Below are 26,859 nucleotides of genomic sequence, written 5' to 3'. Positions count from 1 at the left end.
ATGTATTGATTTTGATAGGTTTATAAATGCTTTCCACAGAGCTATATAAGTTTTGTTTTATGGCTCACTCACTCACCGCTGCACATGTAGGAGACATTGATCAGGAAGTACATACTGTATGGTTCTTATAATGCACACAAACATTAGGAGCTTTCGATTGTGGGCGAACAAAGAAGCAGGAACAGCATGATGTGAGCTTACTATCCTTTCCCTGTAAGCAGTGGCTTTATTTGAAATGGAACAAAATCTTTATCAATAAAATCGTTTTTATATTTATTAGTCGTTTTCACACATTCCGGGGTGAGGTGTATGTGTGAACGCAAACAGCCGTCCTCAGACTTTAACCGGAGTTATACTCCTGCCGGCACCTTAGTCATTTTTTCTGCAGACAGTCCGAGTGAGAAGATGTGACGACTTGAGAACGCAGTAGGATACAGCGAGGAGATTTTACCTCGAGCGAGTGGGAGGGAGTAAACATGTTGATTTATGCTGTAAAAACGTATTTTTTGAAAGGGGTGTGTATGTGACTACCGGGGTTCCACGCAGACAGTCAAAGAATGCAGTTTTTTTGCCCTTTCGGCTTAATTTTTCAACACCGGAGGTTTTCTGCTTGAGCAGAGTGCAGGTCTGAAAACAGCTTGTGTCTATACAGAACTAAACCCTTACCATAGAAGCAGAAAAACATCTGGCACCTTCAAATGATCTTTTTATGTTTTGGGAACCACATCAGGTAAACTTGTAAAGATAGAGCTAACTAGCAATGACAAATGTATGTATTTAATTGAAACATTTTTATGACTGCTGGCAAATACGAAAGCAGTTCTCATCTCCTCAACAAAGGTCATAGGAGGGAAAATTCCAAAGGCTAAATAAGTTGTGCTATCGTTTACTAAGTAGCATATTCTGAAAAAATTATACTAAATTAAATATACAACACATTAGGGTCTGAAATTAAATAAATACTTACAGAGTGAATTGCTGTCTTGTTACATTTGGTGCACTTCTTTCTGTACCTGAATCAGCAGCACTAGCTAAACACTTGAAATTGCAAAAACAAAAACTGATCCAACAGGCAAAATATCCAGGTTAAACAAGGTTAATATCAGAGCTTCTGTTCTCAGCTCTGCTTGGTCGGCTATGCAGAACTCTGCATCTGAAAACACTGTCACCATAGTATTTCATTTACATGGAAACTGTGTGGATGACTTAGAGCGGCCAACTTTGTCCAGTGACCATCCTGCGACAAAAACAACCCCCTGCTGCCCGAAAACTTTTTTAAAAAGCGCAGAAAGCCTTTTCAGGCATGTTGTCAAGTATTGTAAAATCACCATGAAGAGGTGATGTGTGTGTGTAAAAATTATACATATAGAAAAAGATAATTTTTCTATATGTGCTCTGTGAGCAAGCTGTTTTCTAAAAAATAAACTTCAGTCCATTTTCATTCCGGTTAATCATGAAGGGAAAAGGCAGCATTTTGGGAAACATTTGTTTTTTACTCTCTTACCGAGGCATATATGAAAAGACGGCTACCCTTTATAAGTGAAAAGCAGCTAGTTGGCTTGGCATACCTCAAATTTGAAACTAGAGAAAAAAATATTTGGAACAGTGAGCTGATGCGAGAACGCAGCAGGATATTATTCGAGGAATTCACCTTCAATGAGTGAGAGGCAGCAGGGGCGTGTCCAGACTTTGTTTTGGACTGTGGTGGCCCAACTGGGGCGGTGACTTATACAAGGGTGGCCTGAAATGGATGTGTACAAAAACTCACATAAATATCAGTTATTTACCCTTTCTAACTTCACCAATCACATCTACTTTATAACACAAGATAATGGCAACATAGCTCCTTTTTTTGGTGATGCAAAATTTGAAAAAAGGCAGTGATTATGGAGACAGATCTGGATCCTCTATGTCCTAATGTTCAGTTGGAAAAACTACTGCATGACAGTCGGTCATAATGTGATAAGATATAATTAGTGAGCTGGTCAGAAATGTACTGGAAAGCCAAACCATTAAGTGCTTTATAGGCTTGACAGGATTTCTAAGTTGTTACTGTAATACACTGGGAACCTCGGAAGAAGTGCAAGTGCAAGGGAGTAACAGTGTGGGTGACTTGAGCTGAAGCCTTCAGAAACCAAGAACAACAGCAAAACTGAGCCTGACATAGAGGCACACAACTCTATTCTTCATAACCATTTAAACACACAACTCTATTCTTCATAACCATTTAAACACACAACTCTATTCTTCATAACCATTTAAACACACAACTCTATTCTTCATAACCATTTAAACACACAACTCTATTCTTCATAACCATTTAAACACACAAATCTTCTCTTGAAGTACGAATCATCTGGTGACATTGTGTCCCACTTTATCTTTTTGTGACCTTAGCTACACATCCATCCATCCAATCATCCATCAATCCAATCATCCATCCATCCAATCATCCATCAATCCAATCATCCATCCATCCAATCATCCATCCATCCAATCATCCATCAATCCAATCATCCATCCATCCATCCATCCAATCATCTATCCATCCATCCGTCCAATCATCTATCCATCCATCCGTCCATCCATCCATTATCCATCTGTCCATCAATCCATCCATCCATCCATCCATCCAATCATCCATCCATCCATCCATCCATCCAATCATCCATCATCCATCCATCCATCCATCCAATCATCCATCCATCAATCCATCCATCCATCCAATCATCCATCCATCCATCCATCCATCCATCCATCCGTCCATCCATCCATCCATCCATCCAATCATCCATCCATCCGTCCATCCATCCATCCATCCATCCAATCATCCATCCATCCATCCATCCAATCATCAGTCCATCCATCCATCCATCCATCCATCCATCCAATCATCCAACCATCCATCTATCCATCCATCCATCCATTCATCAGTCCATCCATCCACCCAATCATCCATCCATCCATCCATCCATCAATCCAATCATCCATCCATCCATCCATCCATCAGTCCATCCATCCATCCAATCATCCATCCATCCAATCATCCATCAATCCATCCACCCAATCATCCATCCATCCAATCATCCATTCATTCAATCATCCATCAATCCATCCATTCATCCATCCAATCATCCATCCATCCGTCCATCAATCCATCCATCCAATCATTTAAATCGTTTATAACATAATGATGATGAATGCTGGTTGGAGGGGCTTCCTGTGAATTTTGCCCAGGGCCTCAAAAGACTCCAGAATCACCCCCGCTGCAGCCTATCCCATCTGTCACGGGGCGAGGGGCAGGGTACACCCTAGACTGGTCGCCAGTCAATCACAGGGCTGACATAGAGAGACAAACAAACATTCTGAGTTACACAATGAGTTTAAAATGCAATAATCCAAGCTGTACTGTGTAGTTTATTAGGGTAATCAGGATGTCCTGTCACAGCTACAATATTGGATCATGGTGAATCTTGATGCCAGAGGCTCTTTAATAAGAAGCTACCAGACACGAGGCCAGTGAAGCCGGGTCAATTGACTTTAAAGGGAGCCTGAACTAGACGTCTGATAAAAAGCTTCTGACGTTTCAGTTACGCATCAGAGACTCTGTCAGAGGTAACAATTCAACGGTGAAGTCCTTAAGCTCTATGGCATGAGTGAGCATCAATGACCTTATTGTTTTGGTTTACAGCATGGTCACTAAATTTTACCACTTGTTAAGCTGCTCTATGCAACCTGAAAACAATCAGACAGCAAACAAACACATTTAGAAACCATCAGATGACAGAATATTTTTTCTCAGAGGCTTTTGAGAACAAAATCATAAATAAAGGCAGAAATAATATACAACTTGTCTCCAAATACTCTGAATTTTACTGTGTCTATTGGATGTCTTAATTATGGACTGTTTAAAAAATAAAAGTTGTCTTAGTGTTTTTCCCCTGTTGGCTCATAAAGAAGTGTTTTGAGCTTGAACGATGGCAGTCACCATATTAGGATAGAATAGGATAGGATAATACTTTATTGATCCCCAGAGGGGGAATTCGGACACTGCAGCAGCACAGACAAGAAAGCTCAAAATACACATTAAACTATGCATGGAATTGAGACAGTATTTGCAGAGAATGAAAAGATAAAGTGACAAGTGATGATTAAAGTGACTTGGTATGATAAATAGCAGCAAGTAATGTAAAACAGCAGAGAAGAGAGGCAGTGTTGTACCACAGTAATGCAGAGTGCAGTTATATAATATAATGTAGTATAATATAATATAATATAATATAGTGCAATATAGTGTAATATAATGAAATGTTATATAATATAGACTAATATAATAATATAATAAAATATATAGAATGTACAGTATATATGTATATATATATTGATGCTAAATAATAATAATAATAATAATAGTAATAATAATAATAATAATACAATGTTAGTAATGATAATAATAATAATAGTAATAATAATAATAATAATACAATGTTAGTAATGATAATAATAATAATAATAATAATAATAGTAATAATAATAATAATAATAATACAACGTTAGTAATGATAATAATAATAATAATAATAATAATAATAATAGTAGTAATAATAATAATACAACGTTAGTAATGATAATAATAATAATAATAATAATAATAATAATAATAATAATAATAGTAATAATAATAACACAATGTTAGTAATAATAATAATAATAATAATAATAATAATGATGATGATGATATTAATAGTGCTGTCTCCACTTTTGTTAATTAAATCAAGATTTAAATGAAAACTTTCGTATAGAAATAAACCAATCACTTAAAAACAGCACAGAAAAATGTTGTTTTTGTGGTTCAGTGTTTCTAAGTGTGTCCTTCAAAATAAAAGCGTGGTTTGTTTCGGCGCCGGGTCAAGACTTTTATTGTGAAGGTCGTCGTGGAAACTACCGTTAGTTTTCATCGTCTTCAGCTCGTCACAGTGGTGCTGCTGCTGAGCCTCAGCAGTGTGTATGTGTGTGTGTGTGTGTATGTGGATGGCGGACTGTTCCCGGTGAAAAAACACCGACAACCGGCCTCACAAAAAAATGCCTCAACGCCGCTGATAAACGGGAGAAACTCGCGGAGGGAGAGCGTCAGGTCGCCGGGCAGCTTCACGGGAACAGACAGGCAGGATGTTGCAAGTTTTAGCTTGTGGCGCCGTAGTTTTCCCCGGTCTCTTCTTCGCCTTCAGGAGGATCCTGCCGTGTGTGTTCAAACATTGGAGCGATGCCGACGTGGTGCTGGTCAGCGAAAGGTAAACTGGCTTTCACATTCATCACTTTACACCACAAAGCATCTTTAAACAACACGTATCACTCCGCCGTGCTGTAGCATTTGACCTTGTTGCTAAGTTGCTGAAAGCTAACATTTTCAGTTAGCTTGACGTGCTGCTGGTTTATCCCCAGTGTGTCCACTACGAATACCAGTATCCTCTCAAATCGACATTTTGCTGGTGTAAAGGGTGTTTTAGTGTGACACAGTGAGCACAGGAATCCTCTAAACATCCGTGTAGTGATGATTTAAAAATATAATATCAGTAGCGAAACTATGGGTCCCTGTAGGGAGATATGGAAGTGCGTTACCATAGAAAACTGAGAAATAGCGAAGCGTAAAGTGCATACATTAGGGTTGTTAATATGTGGTATTGTGTTTTAAGAACAAGTTAATCTCCCTTATTTTAATAATAGATAGTATCACAAAGAACTGAAGCTTAATAAGACAAAAATCTGAAGATATTCACTATTTTTTTTTTTTACCCAAAGATGCTATGGGAGAGAGAGAGAGAGAGAGAGAGAGAGAGAGAGAGAGAGCACTGTCTGCATTGGCAGCATTTCGCTAATGCTGTTGTTTGTTTTCCCAATTCAGGCAGAGCAAATGAGTTTGCATGCGATTCGTGTTTCTTAAAATCACAAGAATCTACCATGTGGGTGCCTATGACATCTAGTTTTTTTTTGTACTCGAGGTGTCAAGACAGGCAGCCTGTCAGTGTCTTGATTCTTACTAGTTTCACAAACCTAGTGCCCTCTTAAGTAGGGATGTAACGATTCACTCAACTCATGATACAATTCACGATGCTGGGTTCACGATACGATTTATTTTACAAAATGAGACACATTTATAGAATAGAATAGAATAGAATTTCTTTATTGATCCCAAACTGGGAAATTGTGGCGTTACAGCAGCAGGTTGTCCAAACACACAATATGAGCAAAAAACACAATATTATCAAATCTAAACATTATATATTATTAAATACAAAGTAAATAAGCACTAAGAATGAGAATATAAACAACCAGGATTTAACTAAGCATTACTAGTCTTAAATATGAAAGATTAAATGTAAATGTGCAAAAACAGAGTTGTAAATGGACAGTATTGACATAAGTTAAAGTGCATGAGTGTAGACATGTTATCAGCAGAGACTATTCAATGTAACGGCGAGTAGACAGACAAATGAAGTGAACTTGAGTGCAGGGATAATTTGTAAATTTAAACATGTGCAGAACAGGTTACAGTAAGGTGAGACAGATATTATCATGAAATCATGATTATGAATGAAAAAGATTCCTTCAGGGGCTGCTAACCCGCTTGTTAGTGTTAGTGTTTGGCCTTTTAAGGTTTTTCTTCTCTCAACAAGGGGAGGCGATTGGAGCTTCTCGCTGTGGTGTCGATTAAATGCTGCATCATGTTGGTCGTGCTATTTGTGTAGTTCTCTGTCTTCTTGCACTATTTGCACACAGTTTTTTGTCTCGTCTGTTATCTTCTCACCTCTTTCATTTTCTGTCTTGGGGAAGCGGAAATACATCCTCACCTTTCGATTTAAAAGACTCTACAGCTGCTGACGCTCACCATATTATTGCGATTCATTTTTCAGAGTACCAATGTGAATCTTGGCACCTTTTGAATCGATTTATCACGATTTTACAATGAATCTTGACATCCCTATTTACCCTACATCAGGTGCCTAGGACATCTAGTTTTTTTTTAGTCAGGTGTCATCATTTGATTCTTACTAGTTTCACATCAAAGTTTAAAATTAAATTCCTAGTGCACTCTTAAGTCTTGATAGAAAAGCTATTAAATGGTTATCTCTTGTTGTTTGTGTTATATAAGAAAAATGTGTCTATGAGAGCTCAAAAGTTCCCCTAGCATGCCTTTTTTCTTGATGGTTAACATCCAGTAAGTAGTCTTGGACTTTGCCTTACATCCACCCTCACATAGGGAATCAAGTTTCAAAACATAATGTCTGCAGCCTCTTCAGATGCTTTACATGTAATGGGTAGCATTGCAGTTATAATAGATATAGTTTGTGTATATGTGTGTCCCGCTGTGTGACACCCGCTTGTGATGTGCACAGCTCAGTTCAATGCTCATTTGTACGCTGTCACTCTTGTTAATCCTCCTCTGAGCTCCGGTCAGGACTGACTGCTGAGTTAGCTATGCACTGGAAAACACTGAACCGGACTCCTGAATAAAGCTCGTACTAATTTACTAATGCTCATCTAACAGGAAAATGTTGTTCTCACAAGCGTCCGAGCCTCCGGGGGATGTCACATTGCTTCCTGACCACTAAAACCAGCCCTTAAATTGCGCTGTATCTACGGTTCAGCATGAGTCACATGCTTTGATGATGCTAGTGTCTTCGATTTGGTTCACATTCATCAGAAATATGTGATATTTTAAAGCCCCTGTGCAAATGTCATGCATCTTCATGGTGATTCTTGGTTATGTCTCACAAAAGCATTATTTAATATTGAATCTGGCCTCTGCTACCCAATGCAAACATTTCATTATAAAATAAATTATTGGGTAATTTAAAGATATTATCTATATCACATATCTCTGAATGGTCGATAGTGATCAGTTTTCCATTGCACTTTGATGACAGTAGTTTGAAGATTATAGTATAGCAATGTTGCATTTAAAACGTTAGCAAACATTTTATACAACATAATTTAATCATGTAAAATAATGCAGTATTTTTAATGTAATTAAATTGATATTGTATAACACCTCAGAATGATCCAAAATAAAAATAAAAAACAGGTCAAAATATAATCAGCAGTGTCTGAGATGATATCATCTTGTCCTTTTAATTTCTGACATATTTGATCGTAAAATTCCCACTTTGTAACATAGCATCTCTTTTAAAAAAAAACCTTAGTCATCATAAGTGCTCCTGTCTTTTAGACTTTAAGGACCCCGTGTCTACCTAGTATTTTTTCTGCACAGAAAAGCGCTGGCTGTGCGCTCGGGAGTGTTTGCATGAAGCATTTGTTCGCTGAGAAGAAAACCGCTGCACGTCCGTCCTATCTCTGACATATTTTTACTTACTCGACTGACCTGACCTGAAGAACCAATGTAGCAACCGTGTGTTAGCTTCAAGCTAGCTAGCAAAAGATGCCCGGGCCAGTCGGTATGTTTACATGCACAGTCAAGTAGAGCTGCGGTTATAGCTTGATTAGGACATTTAATTGAACTACTTTCCTTAACCCAGTATACAAGCACTGAAGGAGAATCGAGAATTATTGACACAGAAGAATGTCCGACTGCGATAGTCACCCATTCCCTGGAATCCATCTACTTCAATATATCTGCGCGGAAATGCATGGTTCTCGTTCAAGTACTTTTCAGCTTTTCTCTACATATCTATGCTGTTCAACATCTTGGTCAAAGCACGGGAACTTTTTATCCCTGCATGGGTTATGTACATTTCTTGCATAAGTCTATTTTTAATTGCACAGTTTAAGTTTGATTCATCTAGGGGTATTCTTTAAATCTCTTTTTTCAGGTTAATATATATGTATGGGAAGGGGGGCGTCAGTTTTGCGGTTTAATTTGTAACAAATGTTTCATGTCATGTACGTCTTTGTAACCTGCTACTGGATGCTTTGAATTTCCCTCGGGATCAATAAAGTATCTATCTATCTATCTAACTGAGGCCCAAGCGTAGAACGCCTAGTGTTTGAGGCTGATTGAGGTGTATACTGTACATGCAAGAGTTGATCTCCAACCGCATTATCGATGGTGTCTTGGTCCAACATTGAGAAAGTATATTTAGAAACGTAGCTGCTACTGGTCATTGAAGCGATTCAGCTTCTTTTTTTGGCTCTCAACACTTCCCATGCACATTCACATGCAAGCTCAAATCATTGTAATGAGCTCCACTAACTGGATTCTTATTTAGAAAGGCTTCTTTGGTTTCTGTTGAGGGTTTATCACCAACTAATTGGGCTGATATGCAGTGACACGGTGGACTGTGCCACTTCTTTAACTTCCCAAAGGAAGGGCTGTAAATACAATGTTGAGATGATCAAACAAGGTAAAAAAAAAAAAAAAAGAGGTGAGGATAATCCTCAGTCTGCACAGAAAAAGATAATCCACTCACAAGCAGTTGTTTGGAGGCAGGGGGGGGAAAAGGCTTTCCTCCTGATTTGTTTATACCTCACAAAAAATGATCGTGAACTGTGAAAACAGGGTGGCGCTGAAACACAACAGTGATCAGTAGCTGAGTACCAACAATGCACCCAAATGTTTCAAATCAGCTGAAAGGCTTTCCTCTAGAACCAGGGGCAACTTTACCCTACTTTGAAGAACAACACTTGACTTCATAAGGGATTATAATGCTCAACATCGCCCGGCACACACTCTAAGCCTAAAAGTCTCGTGGCCACAGTTATTGTACGCCTTTAAAGGGTTCATATGGCAGCAGTGGTCTTAATGTTAGGACTTCAAGATTGATAAGAATCCTTTCTGTCTTTCTCTATGTACTTTCTCTACTGCTTGGTTTACACTGTGTCTTAAATGACCACCAGCCAAACACTTAGATAGTACTACACTACTTGTAGAACAGAGGAAACAGGATGTTAACTGTCAATTATGATTGAATGAACATTTTGAAATCCTGCCAATAATCCCCAGTTGCAATGTATGAATAAAGCACTGTTGTAAGGGTGAAATGGTGGGACAGAATCCTTCTGCAACGGTATAATGCAATGTGAAACTACACTGTGGCAGATGCAATGTATAAGTACAAAGGCATAGCGGTTTAGAATAGGTTTTCCAGGTGACTCGTCTCTTTGTTTCAACGTAAATAATATTCAGACCAACCAACTAGTCCAAAGTTTTTTTTAAAAGCACTCAGAAAAAGGTATTAATTGATCACAATGTATTTAGAATAGTCTGTAGGTAAACAATGTTCGCAGTGCTAGCGCCGCCCGCCTTTGGTCCGCCCTGTAGGTTAACGTCCACATGCTATATGTGGTTACACATTCATCTGGTCGATATGCCAGTTTAACCTGATACATGCAACATATAAAAATAATAATTAGTTTAACTGAGGAGTAATTCTGGTGCAGACTAAAGAGGGTGTTTAGTCGACTAAACGCACCCCTAGTTAAAAACAAATCCAAAGCCTTGTAATCACCAGAGCAGAATCACAGTTAATAGATTTAAATATCCTCATTATGATGGTTGTTTATTTTCAGTGATCACTGACTTCAGGCCAAGTGTACCCATCTTTCTGGCTGCCACTTAAAGTTTGTTTATCTCTGGATTTCCATACTCCAAAAAATGTCCATAAATGAGAAAATACTGTGAAAAGGAAGACCAGTGTCTAAGTGTCCAAATAATATGTGTTTTTAATTAAATTTTATCATGATAGATGAAAAGTTTACAAAGCTGCACCAGTTGAGAAGCTCTGGTTGGTTTTTACACATGGATCAGCAAAAGCATCACTATAATTTTCCATTGACTGTCAAATTGATTAACTGTTTATTAATGACCACCAAAGCGGTTAGAGAACAGTGCAGTTAGTGATGTAGCTGCATCCATTTGTGCGATTGAGCGGTTGTTAAGAGAGAGAGAGAGAGAGAGAGTGAGTTCCTTCATGCCACGAAATGCACTTTACCCCGTTTCCTTTTTTGCTTCTGCTGCTACTTTTTCTCCCTCGCTCTGCTGCAGCGCCAATGGATCTACCGATTGCGTAGGCCATTTACTGGAGGAGCAGAAAAACCCCACCTCTCCTAACTTGTCAGACACTGTGTGTGTGTGACAGGACACGAGAAGACCAAGCGGTCCGTGTATAACGAAACAGTCAGAAGGAAGACTTGGTTGTAGTGAAAGGGAAGCCGTGGTTGTTCTCTGGCCTGACACAGCAGGAAAAGAAAAGACAACATTGCCGAACAAGGCAGCAAGGCATTCTTCCCCTTTTCCACTCTGCACGCTCCTCACCCCATCAACCTCAACCTTTCATCAAGCACGGAGAGAGAGGGTTATTGGCGGACAAACAATGAACAGGCTGTGTAAAATCTGGGTCTTGTGATGGAGTATGCGGCCATACAGCCCTAGAAGGCAGCGAGGCGTGGGGGGGGGGGGGGGGGGGGGGGGGGAGGAGTGTGTGTGTGTGTGTGTGTGTGTGTGTGTGTATGTGCGGGAGTAAAGCAGGGAAAAGAGAGTCCAGTTAGTCTTTTCCTGCTCAGTTCTATCGTTTTGGCAGTTGCCGGTCACATGGCTTTCGTTGCCTTGCCGATGCCTTTATCGTGGCCACATTCCCATGGAGATTGGTGTGAGGTGGCAGCAGGTTCAAGCAGACAACCGCACAAATGCACTCTTTGTTTCACAATTTTGCGATTTGGAACGGACCATTTAAGGTGTTAGAAAAGAGAAAGCGGTCTTTATTAGACTTGTAAAACTTGTGCTTATTTAGAACCGCAGTTAAAGTCTTTAGCTTTTCTTGCACGAGGGGGAATTTGCGATCCAGTAAGTCAACGCTAACTAAGACCTGACCTGGCTCAAGCTCAGACTTGGTTCAAGCTGGAAATTGGAAAAAGCTGACAAACTCATGTTGAATGGCCCTCCTCCAATACGGAGAGACTCCGGGTCGTCTTTGCTAACACGAAGCTGATCTGAACCATTTTCCTCAACTGGACGGTGAATGACTGAAGGAGTGCTGTTGAGGGGTTTTCATCAATAAATCTATCACTTATAACTAAAGAGTTCCTTTTCCTTAACAAGCAGCTTCATCTAACGCTTTTGTTAGTATTTGCAAGAAGTTAGATTTAATAACGGGACATGGTGGCTCCTCATTTCAGTTGCTTGTACTTCTTTCCAATTACTTCATGAAACATTTTGAAGAGCATGAATTAATACGGTCCTTTTTTAAAAATAAAAATGACCTAGAAGTTCTAGACTATTTTGCATAATCCATAATCCTTTCTGTTCATGAAAGTGGAGCTCCAGTAGTAAAGTCATATTGGGGGATTTGTGCTAATATGATTAATATCTCTGAATTGGATAAACAATAGAGGTGGGCGATATATGACCCGAGTATCATATCACTGTATTTTATTTGCTTTCTGCGGTAACGGTATTATATCGTAGTACAGTATTAAAAGCATTTGAATGCATATTCAAACACAACGACTCCTCTACTTCCCCTCAAAGAAGCCTGCGATATGAAAATCAGTTCAGTTCTGTATGAGACCAAAGAAAGTTATTTTTATTTGTCACTGTGTGTGCAGTTCTCTGTGCATTGTAGCTGAATCTGTGCGTTTCTCTCCTGCAGAGGTCTATATGGCCCTTTCATGATAAAAGCATTCCCACTGCATGATAAGGGGGGGGGGATTTTATTGTGAAGGATTAGTCGGAAATAGAACGTTTTTATCAACAAACAAACAGAGCTTAAACAGAACTACAATTAGCGGAGAGTTTTCGTAACACGGTTTACAGTAGTATTTACAGCCTCTTCTTTGACCACGAGTCACAGGCACAGCTCGCTTCAATTGCTCATCTTTAGACAAGCGAGACATCAGTTAAAACACCCTTCCAGCACATAGAACTGTTGTAATGGACGTGCAAATCTGTTCTGCGCTGGGTTAAAGTGCCGCAGAGTCAAGTCATTCAAGCGAGCGAGCACACCCACTTAGTGTTGCCGTAATTTACTAAAACATGGAAAGTGGATTATTTAGTTTTACCTGATTGCTGTGCCTTGATTCACTCTGACACCCGCTCTGACACGAGGAGGAGGCGGTACCCTTTTTATCAGTGAGCGTGTGAAACCACTGGCTCTGCTCCGAGTCTCCAAGCGAAACAAGCAGAAGACAGGGGGACTCATTCTGAGCCGTCTTCAGTCACTCAAGATCAGTCACTCTGTTAAGTTTCTGTTATTTACCCGCCTCTGTGCCTGACAGGTTGAACAATCAGTGTTTCCTCGTGTGTGTACTACAACCAGCCGTGTGTATTTAAACCGGTGATCATGGTGTCGCAAAATCCAAGTCCTGAATGTAATACTGTCACAGTATTGATACCGCCCCCTTACTAATAACAGGGAACCAATCCTCTACTCTGATATGTGTAGTAGGCTCCTAGTCAGCTACAGATCCTATATGTTGCCAAAAAAGCAGAAGAAAATGTGCATATTTAAATTTAGTTTCCACCCCAGCCCACACAGGCCTCTCATCTGTAATGAATAAGGGCTGAGTAATCGTCGCACCAGACGCAATTTCTCAAGGTAGCCCGTGTTTCTCTCTTTTTATGGCTGTAGGTGGTGATGAGTAGGTGGAGATGTAAAGGGAGCCCAAAAGGTGCTGAAAGAAGTATTTAGTTTAAATGCAGTGCTGTTTTCGAGGGGCGACTGTCCCTAATGGCTGCAGCGAGCGTTGGGGAATGAATTACATGTTATTTTTTTTCTGATTTCAAAGCAGCTTACTGTCGGGGCTGCCAAGTTGGACGACAGCCAAGGAGAAAGCTTGTCTGTGCAAAAGCGGCCATTCATCGTTTGTACAAATTGGTGATATAATCCAATGTCCTGCTTTAAAAAAAAAAGGCCCAAAATTATCTCTTGTGAACCGAAATCTGCATCTGTCTCAGTGTTAACTATATATCAGTTTCCTTTAATAAAACCACAGATAATCAGTCTCACAAGTTATTTTAACAGTCAGAATATTGTTTATGTGCACAATAGACTATTCAACAGATGTCATAAATTCAGGACTTGAGTGTGCTTCTAAAATACAACACCTATGAATGTTGTGTGTGTCTTACTCCACTTCACGCGGTGACACTTCAAAATAGAGATGTACCAAGCTCTCCTATGTCACAGGTCTGTTTATAGACGAGGAAAGAGCGGGCCAAGCACTGCTAATCCCATGATGGTGCAATGAACTTGTAGGTCAGACTGCTGTAGTGGTTTCACCTGAGGGGACACTGCTTGAAACCTTGACCTGGATTTGTCTGAGTTTCCGCTGCTCATTAAACCATCAATCACGCAGATAGACCAATGAGGTGAAGGTTTGAATGCCCCATGGGGATGGAAATAAATACACAGACATAGTTGACAACACTTTCTAGGTTTACTTTCTAAGACCTTTCCGCACTTTTCATAAAGGGAAAGCCACACAAATGGTTACTTTTACTTATCCCACACATAGACGATACTACTGGCCAGGTTAATTTATGGCTGCCAAAGTATATTTCTGACCTATTCATATCAATATATAAAAATTGCCTCATGCTCCGCAAGAGAGAGAGGAAAGACAGCTGACTGTACGTCCCTCCCATAAATGCACCAGTAGAGATGAGACGTCTCATGTTAACACTGAAGCTCCTTCTGCCGTTGTTTAAATATTTTCCTGCAGCCGCTTGATGCTGATACTGTCCTGCGCTCCTCGTTTGAGATTATTGTCGGGATACACATAATCATAAATAAACTCGAATCACTTGATGCAATGGGCCAAATGTTATATTGAGTGAATCATTTCAGAATTGGAGAAATGTTATTTGAGTGTCTCTGTTGATGAATGTGTCGAAAGAGCAGAATCACCCCAAAAAAATAACAAAGCTACAGAATGAGGTAGGGAGGGTTAAGCTGCCGTTTGTAAGAGAGGTGAGGTGAAGGTGAAGGTGTGTGTAGATTAAAGTGAATGGAAGGGATGTCAAATGAGCAGATGAAGTTGTTTGTTGCACAAACAAAATAGTAACGCACAAATAAAAATCTAACAATCTAATAAGCACTTTGAATTGCGTTGTTGCCGAACTATATAAATACACTTGTCTTGCATAATATTAGAATATAACCTTTGCAAGTAAAAAGGTGACGACCCAAACTCCACCACCCAGGTACAGCATCAATGTGTGGGGAATACCGAAGTGCGTTCTGTCTTTTCTGCGTGTTATTGTTGTTTTTTGACATATGATGTGTCACTAATGGTGAGCTGTTGAGTGAATATGAAAACACAAACGTATTCTTAAAATCATAGATTTTCAAAATAGAAACATTTCAAGAAAACTGCATAGTCATCACTTATCTGTTTGAGAAATACCCAACATTTGTCAGATCAAAATAAAAGGAGGGATATTCAACATTCAAAAAACCCATTGACTTAGACTTGTTGTTTCTTGTTGCTATTTAAGACACATCTATCTTTTCACTAATTCTGATGCACATGTAGTTCTTTGTTTATTTTCACTTATCTTTGTTCAGCTTTCTGATCCTGTATTTACTCGATGTCTGCTTCTTTCCATCATCCTGAAAATTGTTTTCTGTGTTCGCTGTGTATGTCAAATGGGCAGGAAATAAAATCTCCCATCCCAGTAAAAACCTGGCTGCTTAAAAGGCTCGAGTATGTACGACCCATATGATAAAACCAGAGATGATAGTCAACAGACATACTCTCTTTACTAAAGGACAGCTGTTCTTTGATCTACATGCTGATGTCAGCATGCTAACATGCTCATAAAAACAATGCTAACATGTCATGTTCAGCATGCATAATGTTTACCATGACTGTGAACACAGAACAAGCCTCAGCCTCTTAGCCTGGAAGCGTTTAGGATAATCAGAGTTGCAATAACTCATTCTGAAAGGGAACATGGATGTCATTGCCAAAACTGGATCACAATCCATCCCATCGCTGTCAAGACACTCAAAACCACTTTGTCCTCCTTCTGTTGGCGCTCCAGGAGTCATGAAGCTCCGTCAACTGGGATTCATCATTGCAACTGTTTCAAATAGTGTGATTAATGAATGTTCATGAATGTACGCTGGGCCATTTTACATGATGTTTTTATGTGTGTGTCTCTTTCTCAGACTGGTGTCCTCCATCCATGCCATCATGGCAACCACGGCAGGAGTCATCGTTGTGTCATCATGCCGGGGAAGCGTCATTAACGACAGGTCAGATTTCACATTATTGATCACCTTCTTGAACCGTGTTAACTAAAGGGTCACCCCTGATGTCCCTCTTAAGCATTACATGCTCTCACCTGAACTGTTATGTTGTTAATGTGAATGTCAGAAGCTTGTGCGTTGCTGTCTGACACACAAAACTTGAAAAGGATGCCATTATTTGAGCTTTAATAGTTTTGCAATGGTTCTGTTTTGTGCAAATGATCCTCACCTGGCACCTTCCATCTTGACTTTATTGCCTTTTCCTGTGATATTACAACCCAATATACTGTATTTCTAAAAGCTATTCATAATCAGTGGGCTGCTTTTCCTCCATATTCTCCTCGATGATCGTCCAATCTGCCCTTTTACCCTGAGCATCTGCCATCCAAGCCGTGCATATCAAAGACATGATAGCAGGCTAGTGTTAGCTTACCATCAAGCGCCCCGCGCAGTTTAGGAAAGTGTAACGTTAAGCTAATGCTAGCTCTTAAACCCTACCGAGTCTGCGGCCAGAGCAAGGAAGGCCCAGTTGGAGGCTGCTAATCTCCGCCGCCCCTCCCCTTCGCACACAGAGCTTAATTCCTCCACCACGCTGCTCAGTTCTGCTGTCCTGTGACGTGCACAAGGCCTGCAGCTTATCTGACACATGCTCCAGAGTCAGGCCCATGAATACTCTAATACTCCATCACAATCTGTCACTTCATTCAGCCTACATAGCCCTGGTTGCGGGAACTCTTTACTTTATTGGGCAGTGCAAAAATAAGAGAGTCGGCTGCATCTTTTGGCTTCAGACTCCAGTATGTTACAGTTTTACCCCCCCCCCCCCCCCCATTCTAATACAAGAGTAATATTGGAGTTTGTACTTGATCAGTTCCACCCTAGACATTACTTTGGGTTTCCTCTCCAATTAAATTAGTTTGAAATAATATGTCTGAGCTGCAGGTTTGTTTATCTGGTAGTCGGACTGCTCGTGTTTTTGTCTCCGATGTTTCCAGATATTAGCAAGATGATTTAGTTTCATGATTGCGTCTTTAGTAGGAATGTGCATGATTGGTCGACTTAATGATTCAACTTTGTCACCTTCAGTAGTCTGCACCAAACACTTATTACCAATTATAAATATTTTTATTAATTCAGGCCCCCGTATTCAGTCAAATGTTGTGTGTAAGCTTTAAGCTTTTAACTGGGCTGTCTGCTGACAGCTGGTGCTGTAGCCCTAGCTAACAGCTACAGCCATACTGTCATAATGCTCTACTACCAAGATGTAAACCAGTTTTAAAACTAGATGGAATTTGGAGGTTAAGTTTTATGTAGGCTGTGTCAGGTTAATCTCTCATATATCCAGAATCAGCACAGGCATGTGGACGTTAACCTGCAGGGTTTACTGAAGGCTGATAGAGCTGGTGCTGCAATTTGACGTTGTGTACCCAAAGATTCTGTGATCCCGAGCTTCGGCATTTTCAATAAATTGTGCTCAATCGTGCCAGTTTTCAGAGTGTTTTATGACGTTGATACTAAACTATACTAAACGATACTCTAATGATTCAAAATGGGCATGTATCAGTCACTGAGAGTGGAACGAAGCTCATCTTATGCCAGTTGCAAAAACAGTTTAATTCACTCAACTGGATATTCATTGCTTCATGCATTATTCCGAACTGACACAGATATCAGTTTCAAGTGAATGAATGGTTCAAGGGTTACCTGAAGATATACCGGCAAAACTTGCTTCTAGCTCACTAGCTCGCTAGCTAGCCAATGAATCTTAGCACTGTGCCATGTAAATTGAGGATTATGCTGGATGTTACGATATTATTGGTATACATTGGCTTGCATATTCCAAAGTTTGTCTTGCAAATTGGAAAACATGACTAGGTTCTAATTTAAGATTAAATGGAATCAAAGCTACTGTTAAAAATCCAACTGAACAGTTTGGACGTTATTCCTGCTTTAGTAGTCTAAACAGTTCCAAGGGACAGAACAGAGGAAGAGTAGAGGATGGTCTATTTAAATAGGGACGCCTGGGGGTGTTTCACCTGTATTTTCCATTGCAAATGTACACACTGCAGCATTGACTCATGCAGCCTTCGTCCTACTCTGAGCTGTTTGTTGTGCCTTGCTGCTCTTAATCCCCCCCCTCCACTGACCTTAAGAGCCGAAGACTTGAGTCAGAGGTCAGAGGTCAGTAGCTCAGCTCTGCCCTGCAGCTTTACTCCATTCTGTCCACATAATTAACCATCACTGTAATCGCTGCTCATTAGAGCGCTGCAGCCATCCAAGCTGTTTGTTATACTGTACTTACATAAGCCTGCCTTAAAGCCTCTGCATGCTCAAGTTAGAGAAGAGACGTATAAGGGTTAAACGGGAATCTGTCTTCTTTTATTTCTACTCTGAACTTAAAGGTCGTTCAGTCTTTCATCTACTCCTGTGTCTCCTGGCTCTGAATTCTGTCATATTACTACTTCTTCAGTAACCAACACAACACAATAGGTGCACAACAATATCTTTTTACATATTTTTGATCTTACTTTCTGTCTTACATAAGTTATTTAAACTAACTACTGATTTATCGCTTATTCCTTCCATATTTATTTGCCGATACCAAGAACCCCCCAAGAACCAGCAGTATTTAAAACTTGTGGAAAAACACAGAATTGTTAAAGGCACATAATAATTTACTTGAAACCTTGAGGAGTGATAAGTGGAAGTTAATAGATAATGGTGTCAGATCAGTGCATTTACTGGTGTTCTCGCTGACACTGCATTTTTCAGATTCAGAATCAGCTTTATTGGCCAGGTATGCTTACACACACAAGGAATTTAACTTTGGTGAACTTTGCTCTCTATGTACAAAGATATAACATTAAATACACAAAATAAGCAAAGACTTATATGCACAAGACTAAATAAGAGTAGTTTTCTGAAGTATTGTAGGCTCATTCTTATACTGAGCATCAGGATGGGAACAACTCGTGTCCTAAATATGTTTTTTGTTGATGGTATGGATTTATTCCTTCACTGGAGTTATCATCATCTCTCAGATCATCTCTGTACATTTTATATTTGTAACCCTTGAGGGAATAATCGTGGCCCGTCTCTGCTTGACTCATGCCAGTTGATGGTGCTGCAAAGCTCAGCTTGTCAAGCCCCCAGCGTCTTGTTTAAGATCTTAAGGCACATCTCTCATCTCAAAAGCCAATCAGCTTCTCAAACCAGATGCAACATATTCATATGTTGTTTCAGTTGTATCAATACAAGGAATAAATACTCCTTGTTAAGATATCATTAACAAGTATCTGTATCTGCCTTTGATACTGCCTAAATGAACTTATCAAAGCTTGTAAAATAGCAGCAATCAGCTGTTTTTTGCTGATATTTTTTGTTACATCTCACTGGTATTGGAGAGGGAAACAGGTGTCAGACAATACTCAAGTCAAGGTACCATTGTTTTGTTGTTGTTAAAATGATGTCAGAACATCTCTATTAGAATCACAACCTTAAAAAGTACATATTTTAGGATTAAGCTTTAAAAATATGATGCGCCTCCACGTCCTCTCGCGGTACAAATCAAAGGTGGTGCCAAAAGAAACGATTTCACTAAAATTTTGCAGGCTAACATGTTGGAAGGAGATTTAAAGTTTCAATAGGAATCTTCGGTCTGAGCTGGCTCTCGGACATTGTTTTCTGTCAGAACACAACGCTCTGTTTCAATCATTCAGACAAATTTGGGTTTCTACCACTTTTGACCCTCGCTATCTCACACTCACTACAATTATAATGTACACATCTTCTCAAGTTAACTCATCATGAGTTAAGTACAAGGTTCCAGATCTCTACGCCATTACAAACACGCTCTGTAGCTGTATTCAGACTGCCGGTTCAAAGTGGGATATTTGTGTTCCTGTGATGTCTCGACTATAATATGAGTGTAACGGAGGTGAAACGGGCAGATGAAGTGATCCCACCTCTGTGCCACCATTGGCGTTTGATTCTAATATTCATGTCATTTGCATTGTTGTCTTCCTCAGGCACTGGCTGGCGACTGCCTTTGTCGTCTGGTATGGCGTGCCCTACATGACGTACGACATCTTCGCCATGTACCTCAGTCACTTCCACCGCTTCCGAGTCAAAGGGCACGAGGACTACAAGCAGCACTCCCTGAGGACAGTGCACTCGTTCATCCGCAGAGAGTTCCTGCTGGTGTTGCATCACATTGCTCTGCTCACCATCCTGCTGCCCGTCACACTGGTGAGGATGGGGGTGAGGGGGTGAGGAGGGGGGGTATATTCAAGCAGTGTTGATAAGGTCTTGTTGTCTGTATTCAAATCCGCTGATATAATGGATCACTTGTTTGCTGTATTTGTTGCTGGTTGGTATCACTGTCCAGCAGAAACGATTAGCACCACAGATCACAGTCTTCTTTCCTGTTGGATTACAGGCTGTTTACTAAACATGTCATGGATCTTATGAGGAACTTGAAACCAGACTTTCCATCGGGCAGATTTTGCACTTGCTGACCGAGTTAAGCAGTTTGCAGGACTGAAAACCATTTTGATTTGCAGCCCAAAGTCATTTTGGTTATTATTTCTTTGAAGTGTTTTAGACAGAACATAGTCCTTTTTTAGTTTTGTAAGTCTGATGAGTGGGCGGGGCTGTCTCTCTACCCCACGTGGTGTCAAGGCTAACGGTTAGAGAGGAAGGGGTTCACATCACACAATAACATGTATGACACATGTTTGAGCGTCTCAGCGACACATAAACAAACCTGACCTTTTTTTTACCGATTTTCTTTTAGACCAAAATAACAACAGATTAAGTGAAAAATAAACATTTAGCACCAGTATTATCCATTTATATGAATTCAGCTGTCTTAACTGTCCATTATGTTTTCTATCGAAGTGAACTGTTGTGATTTTTATCACCTTACTATTTTGTCCTTAATGCAGCTTTGGGTTTCGGTTTATTTCAGTGCAGCCAATAAAAGTCAACCAAAACGCAGCTGAACGCTCTTCGATGAGTGATAAGTTTTTTGTTCTTTGAGTACTGCCAGTAATGCATTATCACTGTGGGCTGTAATGCAGTGTGTTGTTTTCAAATCAATCTGTGCTTTAACCTACATTATCTCTTATTACATTAGACAGAACAAACTATAGACCTGTGCTCACTGACATGGATTGTCTGTAAAGTAAATTTTTAAGCGACTTGGAGTCAGGACTAATGATTCAACCTGTTCCACCAGGACTAGACCTGTACAGATGAAATTTGATGAAAAGTTGAGAAAAGTCATTACCTTTTTAAATGAATAATGTGTGGGCTTGTATGATAATATTAAGTAATACAAAAATGCTTCAACCTGGTCCTCTAAACATCTGTAATCTCACTGCCTTTGTTTGTGAACATCACATCAATGTATGTTCACAAAACTGGATTATCAACTCAACAGCCATGAGTACACATTCACTGAGGCTGCTTGTACTTTCTATATCATTTGTTAATCAAAGATATTCATGACATGCACCAAACTCTAAACCTTGCTGAACTGACTTGAGCTAATCATCAATGCTGCTTACTGAAGGTTTTTTTGTTGTTGTTCATTGGTGACTTCAAACTTCAATTTAAAGTAAATAGCTTTCTGTTTCAAAGCTTTTCTGAAAGACCGACAACACTCCCAAGGATTTAAGATCACAGTTTGCTCTGTCAGTGCCAGGCACAAACCCCCTACAGGGGTGCTGTGCTGGTTTAGACTACACAGAGTCTTTACACACTAAAACTTCTCCAATTGTAATTGAGATGCTTCAAACATAACTTTATGATGGATCCTGATTTGCTTATTTACCTATTTTCTTCAGATTTTTCTAATCGGCTACTAAAATTTGTGCATGGCGCAGTATTTGCCAATTGGCCAATGTCAGTCAACAGAACCAGAATCAGAGATACCAATGTCTAACCTTTAAGTTGGTGCATCACAGCTTTGTTCAACCTGTCATGTGTAAGTTAAGCCTGACCCTTAAGTTTTAGTTTCTAATCACTACTAAAAACTAGAGGCACCAACATCACTGGGGGCATAAAATGTAATTCCTTATTTGGACAGAAAGTTACACATTTGGAAAGTGTCCAATCAACTATGAAATACAGAGCCTCAGTTGTCATGGATTTCTTTGCTAATTACTTTTTGGCCAGCTGACCGCTTTGGCACTGTAACACTTCATAGTAAGCAAGACTGATATTGAAGTACAGTAATAGAAAATTAGGTCCTTACTAGATTGCTGTGTTGCACAAAAGCATGCAGTTAATTAAAAATGAGGCCGTGTGGTGGTTAAACTGCTGTTTTACAAGAAGTGAGTGTAATTCTTGGACATATTATTATTAACACCAACCCTATGTGTGCCACTGGTTTGGTCCAGGTAATGTTGTTATCTCCAAGGTGCAACTGCTTAACTTGAAGAACTGCATCACAACACAACTTATATATGATTGACCATATAAGCATGTTTGGTTTAACTTTTAACATCAGTTTTATAAAAGGTTCCTGGTCCTCCGGTTTACTTTCCAAGCATACCCACAGACTCAAAGTCCACGGTAATCTCAGAGAGGGTTGACACTTCTTTTTTAATTTAATCTCAGTACCTTGAAATGTAAAACTTAGTCAAACTTCTCGTGAACTTTTGCAGTCCATTACAGTCGAATATTTGGCCCATAATAACAAGTGTTCAGACTTCCAAGGAAGAAAATGGCAGGAAAAGAGAGAGCACAATAAACCAGTTAATATGAATTACCTTCTTTGAACAAATAGGAACAAATCATTCCTTGTTGTTAAGTTTGATGCCTTTTAATTGTAAGTTTTGCATAAATGGACACAACTACTAAGAATGGACATTAAACAGGAATGAAAGGTGCAGGTTGTTTCCTGCTGAAATGTGTTTTGCTTGAGTGTCAAGAGGAATAAAAATAGAGGCCAAACAAAGATATCAACGTTCATTAAAGCACCGAAGCTTAGAAAACCATTTGAATAGATGAATACACGGGCAGTTGTTTAGTGAGGGAAAGGGAGGAAGCGGCAACAAAGGAGTGGAGGGACTGTGGAGCATGATGACTTTTAGTGAAAGTATGACCAGCAAATTAGAAAACCTACTGAACTGTTAAACCAGAGTTCCCAGTGAACACTCTGTGAGCTGTTTATTAAGAAGTTTAAAAAGGTTATTAAGGTACTCTTTGTTCTGATTAATGAGATTTAACTAAAGCCTCCTTTTCTCTATTGAAATGTTATCACACTCATGAATTAAGACATTGAAGCGCTGCAGACTGATTCCAACCTGCAGATAGATAATTATGTCCCTTTAGAGATTATAAACCATGTAACACAACCACTCTCTTTCTCGAAGTCTATCGCAGGTCAGTGAGCCAGGTGCAGTTGAAACCCGGCCTTTTGTTTGCAGCGGCAGTCAGTTGCAATAAGAGATCACATTACCCTACATTATTCAGCTCCAGCTGCAGTCACCCTCTCTTCATTTCTCACCCCTCCCTCTGATCCTCCTCTTGTTCCCTCACTCATCAGCTTTGTGCAACCCGGGCTCACCTGGCTAACACATGAGCAGGTAGAGTTATCCAACAAGCTGTCAAAGGACAAGTCATCAGGTTTCCACCCAGAAGCAGTTCTGAGTGAGGGCATTGTACCTAGGACTTTCTCGGTTAAAGGAAGAAGGAGAGGATTTTAAGTTGTACTAAACATGTCATGTAATGGACGGGATCATCAGCCAGTTGAGGCAGATGGCTGTCCACCAATGTTTCTGGTTCTGCCCGAGGTTCCTTGTCATTGGTGATATAGTTTGGATCTCTTGAAAAAAATTAGAAACAGTACAGTCTTGATCACGCTATATGTTGTCATACTCGGTGCTATATCAGTAAATATGAAAAACATGTTCCACTTTGTCCACAAGGGCCACCAAAACGAACAAAGAGTGATACATCCTCACAGTTGCCTTCAAACTTAAGGGTTTTTTTTGGTAGATGTCATAGGTGTAAGGGTCACAGGTAGCAGTAGCATAGCTGAAGCATAGCCGAAGCTAATCTATTGCAAACACAGAAAAATCATTTGAAGACAAAAAATGACAAAGCAATGAACCCAGTGCTCTGGAGCAAGTTTGACATTGATCAGTAAATCTGTTTAGGTCGCCTTGTGCTCGTTTTCTCCAACTGGGAGTCGACATTGATTCATTTCCAGAACACACTAACCTAGGAACTAGAATAAACACAAACTAACTGAAAGAGAGCCAGGTTAAATATGTGCAGGGTAAAGTTTGAACCATGCCTAATAGAGCGTCTCAAACATAAAAACAAAGGTAACGTACACCCTGACAGGTGGTGGTGTGGTGTAGCCAGGTAGTTGTTCAGGTGTGGTGTAAAGTTCCTCCCTGTGGTCTCGCTCGTTCTTTGACAGGCAGATGGCAAAGCCACGTCTGAAGCCGCTCATCCTTTATTCATCGTGAGCACACAGCGAGCCATGCTACCAGACAGTGCCGGCCTTTTGTGTGGCGGTTTTTTTTATCCATCCAGGCTGATTCACCTATTCTAGGACGGCCTCTCCTCTCTCACTGCACAGCAACGAGCCGCTGGTCAATATTTGAAAGCTTCATTCATTACTTATGAACAGGACATCCCGCCCCTCCTCTGCTCGCGCTGCCGTGTTTAAGTTGTGGTAGAAGAAGACATGGCTTAGTGGTTTTGCTGTTTTAAAGTCCAAAGTAGAGATTATCTTTCTTATATCAGCAGCTTCTCCATGACAGTCCTAACTTAATTCAACCTTAAATTTATTCAGGATTGAAACACCCTGATTTTTGACATGCTTTTTACTGTTTTCATTATTATTTTGTTCCTTTTGACTTAAAATGTTTGATAAGATAATTGTTTTCCACTTTGGTTTCATTTTCAAATGTATGGACCCCAGTAAGAGAAGTGGCCATTGGGATCCAAATAAATTCATAAATACAATACAAGTGTTGCTAAAAATAGAGTACTAAACCATGACTCACTTTTAAATGTATTTAAAGCATTTCAAATAACCATCAATTTTGTTATTGAAGAATATGATGAAGAGGTGATCTAAACACCCTCTTACTTCAAAGAGAGAGTTTTCACATTTTCAACCTCCAGACGCTAACGTCTAAAGGACCTAAATCAAGAATATGACAGAAAACATTTCCTCTAAACAATACTTAAATAATAAGTTTCAAATAATTTAACAAATCCTGAAAATGTTGAAAATATCACGACTATTCTGGATGGTGATGTGATGTGTGCTTCAGTTGAGGAGACAAATCCAAAATGTAATTCAAAATGTCGTCTAAAAAGTTGTTTAAAATGTTATTTAAAAGGCTATTTAAAATACAACCCTTTTGAAAATGATAACCTGTAAACATTATGAACATCTGTCTGTGGTTTTGGACCATGTTTACAGTTTACACATGTTCAACACAGTAAATTGTGTTAAATTTGTACTTCTCTCTGAGTGTTTTTTAACCCTATAGCTAGTCGTGTTGTCTCATTGTCCCTCTCAGATGTGGTCTCTCAACTCCAACTCAATCCTCGCTTCACAAGTTGTTTGTTACTCTGTAAACAATCCAAAAAAAACTAAAAAGGAAGTCATGATCAGAAGTCCTTTAATGCTAACTGCTAGCTGCACTGGAAGCCACAAAGAAGAGGCTTTTATGATCTCTACAGTAAAGCTGATGGGTTTGGAGATTGTACTGAATATGACTTTTTGTGTTAATTTGATGAGAGCTTTTAATTGTGTTGTATTTCTAAAGGGCGGGTGCACGTTATTAACCTTCAGGGCCAAATGTAACAGAGTCACTGTTAACAAAACACACGTGGTTAATACCTGATATCATCCCAGCTGCTCATCACATTTCCAGTCAGATTGTTCCAGATCTTGTCCTTGAATTTCAGCTGTGAGTGTTTTTTTTTCTTCTTCTTCTCCATGCTCATGTTTGTTTGCTCACTCCGTGTGTTCTCTGTTTGTCTGTTCCACAGTTCTTCAGGAGGGAGCAGGGGGATTTCTTCATCGGCTGTTTGTTTTTAACGGAGCTCAGCACACCCTTCGTCTCCCTGGGGAAAATACTCATTCAGGTGAGGCTGCATGTGCGCACAGGTGCATTTACCTGACATGAACTGGGAATTCATACATCTGTCATGGTCTGTTTATGATAAGATTCACACAGCTGAAGGTGTTGACACTGTGCCGAGTCGAGGCTGCCTGTCGTTTTCGGACAGTTTAACTTCCACAGTGGCAGATTTTGGATTGTCCAATCATATCTTAGCAACTGGGCTGTAACTATGCCTGTCATGCTTTGGGTTTATTCACATGCTTAAACTGTATGCATGGGGTATAGATACCAGAAACACTATGTAGCTATTTTAAATTTTCAGACATCATGGCAAAGCAGAAGGGACCGATCAGCCTTGAGAGAAAAACAGCAGGCAGCTAGAGGCCTCACGGGAGTAGATCTCAGATTAGCTTCTACTTATTGGCATCAGAGTGTAAAGAGTCGATTAAACAGAGTTCCAATGTAAGCTGTAAACGTTCTCATGTCCGGCTAACAAGTCTACTTCCTTCAGGGGGTGATGGAGCACAGCTTTCAAGGCCAAGGATCGTACC

At 39.8% G+C, this 26,859-nt stretch overlaps 1 protein-coding gene across 1 annotated transcript in view; it reads left to right on the top strand.

Moving 5' to 3' along the window:
* The first annotated feature begins 4,941 nt into the window (after positions 1–4,941).
* LOC109998951 (ceramide synthase) overlaps positions 4,942–26,859 on the top strand; it is a 35,482-nt gene continuing 13,564 nt past the window's right edge. Inside the window, exons 1-4 of the mRNA XM_020653897.3 lie at positions 4,942–5,291; positions 16,125–16,211; positions 20,234–20,453; positions 26,235–26,330. Coding sequence (XP_020509553.1) covers positions 5,170–5,291; positions 16,125–16,211; positions 20,234–20,453; positions 26,235–26,330 — 525 coding nt within the window. The 5' untranslated portion in view covers positions 4,942–5,169. The remainder of the gene's footprint in view (positions 5,292–16,124; positions 16,212–20,233; positions 20,454–26,234; positions 26,331–26,859) is intronic.

The sequence above is a fragment of the Labrus bergylta genome, chromosome 14 (genome assembly GCF_963930695.1).
Source record: "Labrus bergylta chromosome 14, fLabBer1.1, whole genome shotgun sequence".
In the NCBI taxonomy this organism is placed as follows: Eukaryota; Metazoa; Chordata; class Actinopteri; order Labriformes; family Labridae; genus Labrus; species Labrus bergylta.
The sequence above is the reverse complement of the archived record's forward strand: the minus strand, read 5'-3'. Positions and strand labels throughout refer to the sequence as shown.